At 48.8% G+C, this 8,044-nt stretch overlaps 1 protein-coding gene across 2 annotated transcripts in view; it reads right to left on the minus strand.

Moving 5' to 3' along the window:
* Positions 1-3,503: 3,503 nt before the first annotated feature.
* LOC112236258 (pyruvate kinase PKM) overlaps positions 3,504-8,044 on the minus strand; it is a 20,595-nt gene continuing 16,054 nt past the window's right edge. For both annotated transcript variants that reach the window (XM_042301890.1, XM_042301892.1), the window contains exons 10-11: positions 4,040-4,221; positions 3,504-3,798 (exon numbers count right to left, since the gene is read on the minus strand). In XM_042301890.1, coding sequence (XP_042157824.1) covers positions 3,692-3,798; positions 4,040-4,221 — 289 coding nt within the window. In that variant the 3' untranslated portion in view covers positions 3,504-3,691. The remainder of the gene's footprint in view (positions 3,799-4,039; positions 4,222-8,044) is intronic.

Here is an 8,044-nt window from a genome sequence, read left to right on the forward strand (position 1 = left end):
CGTACCTGTCCGTGACCTGCTGCTTTTAACTCTCTAGAGACAGCAGGAGCTGTAGAGATACTCTGAATGATTGGCTATGAAAAGCCAACTTTACTCCTGAGGTGCTGACCTGTTGCACCCTCGACAACCACTGTGATTATTATTATTTGACCCTGCTGGTCATCTGTGAACATTTGAACATCTTAGCCATGTTCTATTATAATCTCCACCCGGCACAGCCAGAAGAGGACTGGCCACCCCTCAGAGCCTGGTTCCTCTCTCGGTTTCTTCCTAGGTTCTGGCCTTTCTAGGGAGTTTTTTCCTAACCACCGTGCTTCTACACCTGCATTGCTTGCTGTTTGGGGTTTTAGGCTGGGTTTCCGTACAGCACTTTGTGACATCAGCTGATGTAAGAAGGGCTTTATAACTAAAATTTGATTTGATTTTCCCGTTCGGTTCAGGAACACGTCCGATAAGTCCTTCAGCGTCTCCCGGAGAAATAGTTGTTTGTTAAAGCTGTGAAATGTTAGTTCCATCGCTCCACTATCTATTTTCTGGGTTACGTCATCGCTGCAGGGAACATTCAGATGGATCCTAACGGTGAGAGCGGTGGTGGAGTGGCTCGAACCCACATCCAGAGTGCAGCTTCAACGTTTCCTGGGATTTGCTCATTTCTATTGCCGCTTCCTCCGGGGCTACAGCACCCTGGCTTCCCCCCTCTCTGCACTCACCTCACCCAAGGTTCTGGTTCTGCTGACCGTGCATCTTCGGATCTCAAGCATTCGATTCACTACAGCCACCACCTGAATCTATCCAGACCCGTCCCATCAGTTCGCGGTGGAGATCGGCGTCTCAGGCACTGGACTGGGTTGCCGTCCTGTCCCAGCGTTCTGCCCGGGACTAAAAGTTGCATCCCTGCACTTTCCTGCCCATCGTCTTAATCCCGCTGAGAGGAACTACGATGTGAGAAATCCGGAACTTCTTGCTGTCAAGATGGCGTTGGAAGATTGAAGACACTAGCTAGAAGGGGCAGAACATCCATTCTTAGGGTGGACCGACCATAAGAACCTGTAATATCTCCGCACCGCCAAGCACCTTAACTCAAGGCAGGCTTTTTGGGCTCTTGTTATATTCTCATTTTTTAATTTTACCATTTCCCACCACCCTGGGTCCAATAATGTGAAGCCTGATGCCCTCTCTCGCTTGTATAGCTCCGCAGCTACACCGTCTGATCCAGAGACCATCCTCCCTACCTCCTGTCTGGCAGCTACACCGTCTGATCCAGAGACCATCCTCCCTACCTCCTGTCTGGCAGCTACACTCGTCTGGGGTACCGAGAGCCTGGTCCGCAAGGCGCAGCGTTCCCAGCCAGACCCAGCTAACTGTTTGTTTGTCCCAGATTCTGCCCGGTCCCTGGTCCTGGAATGGGCTCATTCCTCTAACCTTACCTGCCATCCTGACGGACCCTGACATTCCTCAGACAACGGTTTTGGTGTCCCAACATGGTTCCTGAAGTCTCCACGTTCATCGCCGTTCTGCACTGTATGTGTGGAGAATAAGACTCCGCGGCAAGCTGGGGCAGGCCTCCTCACCGCCCCAGGTCCCATATATCCCTGGACTTTGTCACTGGCTTCCCTCCATCAGGTGGTGGATAGGTTCTCCAAAGCCTCCCATTTCATTCCCCTTGCCAAGTTACCCTCAGCCAAGGAGACGGCCCAGCTCATGGTGCAGCACGTCTTTCCGGATCCATGGACTTCCGGTCGGCATGGTCTCCGATCGTGGTCCTCAGTTCTCGTCCCGATTCTGGAAGGCGTTCTGCACCCTCATTGGGTCATCGGCCAGCCTGTCCTCCGGGTTTCCGCCCCAATCTAAAGGGCAGTTGGAGCTAGCCAATCAGGACCTGGAGACAACTCATTGGCTCACCTTGTCTGTGTATGAATGGCACCACCCAGAAGTCCTTTGAAGAAGTGGCCTGGTGTTGCTGTTTGGGTCCGTTCGCCTTTTATCTTGTTGTCTTGGTTAAAGGTGGAATACGCCCGCAACACCCTGCCCTGCTTGGCAGAACACCCTTCCCTGCTCAGCCACTGGTCTCTCGCCCTTCGAGTGTTCCTTGGGTTACCAGCCTTCGCTCTTCCCTGAGCAAGAGGAAGAAGTCAGCATACCCTCGGCCCAGATGTTCACCCCCAGCTGTCAGCGTACCTGGAAGAAGAAGCCCGGTACGCTCCTCTTAAGACCACCTCTAGGTATTCGACGACAGGCGGCTTGTCTCCACACTCCACTAGGTGTCTCCTATTCTTCCGTATTTTCACGTGTATTTATACCTGCGTGTTCTATTTGTCTGTTGCCAGTTCGTGTTTTTTGTCAGGTGTTACCAGCGTGTTTCCCGTTTCTCCTGTTCTCAAATTGTTGTTGTTTTCTGGGGGGAAACGTGTGTTGTTCAATACAAACCGTCACGGAATGTAGCAAACGTTGAATGGAACTGAACGCACCCCAGACGTGTTTCCAATGAGTAAGCTCAGACACACTTTGGAGTTTTACTCCAGAATCAGGAACCCTTTCAACCCGAGACCACTAAGTAAGTGTAGGTGTCATCTCTTATGTTAGGATCATGAAATGACCGTAATAGCACCAGACAATGGGTTCTAAAAAGTGACCTCATAATGCTTCAGAACTCACATCATTACTTTTCATTGCCAATCTTTAGTGTCGCAAAAAAAGGATAAATGTTGGGTGGTTTCGACACCGGCATAGGAAATGTTATTATATTACATGTTAATGAACCACACAGTCGCCACGCCAACATCTGAGGTCAACAAAAGTATACTTAATGAACTTAATTAGAGGGGTGGAAACAACAACAACAACAGCAGAGAGAATCAGGTGTTCATCTTTTTAATGGAAACCCAGTCATGCCCAGATCCCCCATAACCCTCAGCAACAACATGATGTTACCGTTGCCTTCAACATGTCAGTGGAGTCTTACCTTTCTACCAGGTGAGGAGAAGACCCACATAGAGCAGGATCCTCGTTATATATTCATAATCCACGTCAACGTACTGGACCACAAAGCCACTGGCAACGAGTGACTCTGACATGCAGAGGTGTGATTACGGTACAATGTACATATAGAAGGAAAAAAAACATATACTTCATATTGTTCACTGTGAAAACTCAGTCAGGACAGGTGTGTGTTTTCAGTAGGGTGTATAACCTGTTGAAGGATGACTTGGACACAGGAGGTGAAACACCTATGTAATAGTAACATAGGAATTAAAGGAGTGTTGGAAAGTGACTGTCTGTGTATGAATGGCACCACCCAAACGTCCTTTGAAGAAGTGGCCTGGTGTTGCTGTTCGGTTGTCTTGGTTACAAAGGTGGAGTCTAGAGAATCGTAGAGGACAAATAGATGTCTTCCGGTGGGGGGAGGGGTTATAGGAACAGGAGATGGGTAAAGGGGGACAGGAGATGGGTAAAGGGGGGAGGGGTTATAGGAACAGGAGATAGGTAAAGGGGGAGGGGTTATAGGAACAGGAGATGGGCAAAGGGGGGAGGGGTTATAGGAACAGGAGATGGGTAAAGGGGGAGGGGTTATAGGAACAGGAGATGGGTAAAGGGGGAGGAGTTATAGGAACAGGAGATGGGTAAAGGGGGGAGGAGTTATAGGAACAGGAGATGGGTAAAGGGGGGAGGAGTAATGTCCTTTGGAGTTTGTTCAAGGAACAAGCACAACACGCATGGTGTTGGTGTAACCAGGGCCTGGACGCCATCCGGTCACGACAATGATGACATCTCCAGACTTGAAGAAGTGACGGTGTTTGCCTGGAGGGAAGAGGGGATACACGGGGGTGTTAATTTCTGGTCTTTTGGTGGGGCTCCAGAGCCACCAAGGTTCTCTCCAACCATAGAAATAGAGCCATATTTGATAATCATACGGTCACAGAGAGAGAAATCTTCAAGTCTTATACTTCAATTTTGGTCTTTCTGTATGAAATGTGCTCTACAAATAAAAGTTCAGTATTATGTCTTACACATTGGAATTTAACGCAATGTCATTACTCACCCATCTCCAAGGCGAAGTTGACGCGGAGGTCGACATCCTCGGCCCAGACATCGTTGGCAGGCTTGGTGTACAGCACTGGGTAGATACCGCGGTACAGATGGGCCTGACGGGCAGTCTGGCCGCAGCGGGTCACAGCGATGATGGGGGCACGGGGCCTGTACCTGGACAGCAGATGGGCGGACCTAGAACCAGACACAGGAAGGAACAGCAGGTTAGGGTGTGGAACCAGACACAGGAAGGAACAGCAGGTTAGGGTGTGGAACCAGACACAGGAAGGAACAGCAGGTTAGGGTGTGGAACCAGACACAGGAAGGAACAGCAGGTTAGGTGTGGAACCAGACACAGGAAGGAACAGCAGGTTAGGGTGTGGAACCAGACACAGGAAGGAACAGCAGGTTAGGGTGTGGAACCAGACACAGGAAGGAACAGCAGGTTAGGGTGTGGAACCAGACACAGGAAGGAACAGCAGGTTAGGGTGTGGAACCAGACACAGAAAGGAACAGCAGGTTAGGGTGTGGAACCAGACACAGGAAGGAACAGCAGGTTAGGGTGTGGAACCAGACACAGGAAGGAACAGCAGGTTAGGGTGTGGAACCAGACACAGGAAGGAACAGCAGGTTAGGGTGTGGAACCAGACACAGGAAGGAACAGCAGGTTAGGGTGTGGAACCAGACACAGGAAGGAACAGCAGGTTAGGGTGTGGAACCAGACACAGGTTAGGGTGTGGAACCAGACACAGGAAGGAACAGCAGGTTAGGGTGTGGAACCAGACACAGGAAGGAACAGCAGGTTAGGGTGTGGAACCAGACACAGGAAGGAACAGCAGGTTAGGAACAGCAGGTTAGGGTGTGGAACCAGACACAGGAAGGAACAGCAGGTTAGGGTGTGGAACCAGACACAGGAAGGAACAGCAGGTTAGGGTGTGGAACCAGACACAGGAAGGAACAGCAGGTTAGGGTGTGGAACCAGACACAGGAAGGAACAGCAGGTTAGGGTGTGGAACCAGACACAGGAAGGAACAGCAGGTTAGGGTGTGGAACCAGACACAGGAAGGAACAGCAGGTTAGGGTGTGGAACCAGACACAGAAAGGAACAGCAGGTTAGGGTGTGGAACCAGACACAGAAAGGAACAGCAGGTTAGGGTGTGGAACCAGACACAGGAAGGAACAGCAGGTTAGGGTGTGGAACCAGACACAGGAAGGAACAGCAGGTTAGGGTGTGGAACCAGACACAGGAAGGAACAGCAGGTTGGAACCAGACACAGGAAGGAACAGCAGGTGTGGAACCAGACACAGGAAGGAACAGCAGGTTAGGGTGTGGAACCAGACACAGGAAGGAACAGCAGGTTAGGGTGTGGAACCAGACACAGGAAGGAACAGCAGGTTAGGGTGTGGAATGAAAACATATATTGCTATGTGAAACTGTCACTGACAATAGAGAGCTAGAGAGCTGTTAGAGAGCTGTTTATTCTCTATGTTGGTTGGGGCGTGACAGTGACTAGGGTGGGTCATCTAGGTGATTAATGGTTTAAGTTGGCCTGGTATGGTTCCCAATCAGAGACAGCTGTTTATCATTGTCTCTGATTGGGGATCATATTTTAGGTAGCCATTTTCCCCATTGTGATTTGTGGGATCTTGTCTACAGATAGTTGCCTGTGTGCACAGCAGTAGCTTCACGTTTCGTTTGTGCTTTATTGTTTTGTTTGATGAGTTTCGATTTATTAAAATATCTGGAACTCTACGCACGCTGCGCCTTGGTCCAATCATTATGACGATCGTGACAAAAACTGCTTCATGGTAAACTTAAAACCGTAATTATTATGTAGCACATTAGAGGAAGACACTCTGTAGATTATAACAATTATACTATATCTAATGTAACAATTATACTATATCTAATGTACCATTATACTATATCTAATGTAACATTATACTATATCTAATGTACCATTATACTATATCTAATGTAACAATTATACTATATCTAATGTAACAATTATACTATATCTAATGTACCAATTATACTATATCTAATGTACCAATTATACTATATCTAATGTACCAATTATACTATATCTAATGTACCAATTATACTATATCTAATGTAACAATTATACTATATCTAATGTAACAATTATACTATATCTAATGTACCATTTATACTATATCTAATGTACCATTTATACTATATCTAATGTAACAATTATACTATATCTAATGTAACAATTATACTATATCTAATGTAACAATTATACTATATCTAATGTAACAATTATACTATATCTAATGTACCAATTATACTATATCTAATGTACCAATTATACTATATCTAATGTACCAATTATACTATATCTAATGTACCAATTATACTATATCTAATGTACCAATTATACTATATCTAATGTACCAATTATACTATATCTAATGTAACAATTATACTATATCTAATGTAACAATTATACATAAATCAAATCAAATTTTATTTGTCACATACACATTTAAAATTTGATTTGATTTATACTATATCTAATGTAACAATTATACTATATCTAATGTAACATTGTACCAATCCAAGATCCAAACTCCGGACAGCAGTACTATAGGTTGACAGGATTCTATCAAAATGTTGTCACATTTAGTACACAGCTGACTACTGTACAGTGCCCGTACCAGAGGAGGCTGGTGGGAACCGCTATAGGAGGACAGGTTCATTAAAATGGCTGGGATGGAATAAAATGGAACACACATCAGCCATTACAATGAACCCATCCTCCTATAGATCCCACCACCAGCCTCCTCTGGCCAATACTGTATAGTGGCGCACGTTGACTCTGATTGGAGTAGGAAAGCAGTGAGGGAGAGGAGTGGAGAAGGAGGGGAGAAGAGTGGAGAAGGAGGGGAGAGGAGGGGAGAGGATTAGGAGGGGAGAGGAGTGGATTAGGAGGGGAGGAGAAGGAGGGGAGAGGGGTGGAGAAGGAGGGGAGAGGGGTGGAGAAGGAGGGGAGAGGAGTGGAGAAGAAGGGGAGAGGAGTGGAGAAGAAGGGGAGAGGAGTGGAGAAGAAGGGGGAGAGGAGTGGAGAAGAAGGAGAAGGAGGGGAGGGGGTGGAGAAGGAGGGGAGAGGAGTGGAGAAGGAGGGGAGAAGGAGGAGGAGGAGGGGTGGAGAAGGAGGGGAGAGGAGGGAGAAGGAGGGGAGAGGGGTGGAGAAGAGTGGAGAAGGAGGGGAGAGGAGGGGAAGGAGGGAAGGGAGGGGGAGAGGAGGAGGGAGAAGGAGGGGAGAGGGGGAGAAAAGGAGGGAAGGAGGGAAGGGGGGAGAAGGAGGGGAGAGGGAGTGGAGAAGGAGAAGGAGGAAGGAGGGGAGAGGAGTGGAGGAAGGAGGGGAGAGAGGAGTGGAGAAGGAGGGGAGAGAGGAGTGGAAAAAAGGAGGGGAGAGGGAGTGGAGAAGGAGGGGAGAGGGTGGAGAAGGAGGGGAGAGGAGTGGAGAAGGGAGGGAGAGGAGGAGGAGGGAGAGGAGTGGAGAAGGAGGGGAGAGGGGTGGAGAGAGGAGGAGGGGAGAGGAGTGGAGAAGGAGGGAGAGAGGAGGAGTGAGGGACAGGAGAGGAGAGGGACAGGAGAGGAGAGGAGGGATTGAGGGACAGGAGAGGAGGGAGTGAGGGACAGGAGAAGAGAGGAGTGAGGGACAGGAGTGGAGTGAGGGACAGGAGAGGAGTGGAGTGAGGGACAGGAGAGGAGAGGAGTGAGGGACAGGAGAGGAGTGGAGTGAGGGACAGGAGAAGAGAGGAGTGAGGGACAGGAGAGGAGTGGAGAAGGAGGGGAGAGGAGGGAGTGAGGGACAGGAGAGGAGGGAGTGAGGGACAGGAGAGGAGGGGAGTGAGGGACAGGAGAGGAGTGGAGTGAGGGACAGGAGAGGAGTGGAGTGAGGGACAGGAGAAGAGAGGAGTGAGGGACAGGAGAAGAGAGGAGTGAGGGACAGGAGAGGAGTGGAGAAGGAGGGGAGAAGGAGAGAGG

Source organism: Oncorhynchus tshawytscha, linkage group LG19 (genome assembly GCF_018296145.1).
Source record: "Oncorhynchus tshawytscha isolate Ot180627B linkage group LG19, Otsh_v2.0, whole genome shotgun sequence".
Classification (NCBI taxonomy): Eukaryota; Metazoa; Chordata; class Actinopteri; order Salmoniformes; family Salmonidae; genus Oncorhynchus; species Oncorhynchus tshawytscha.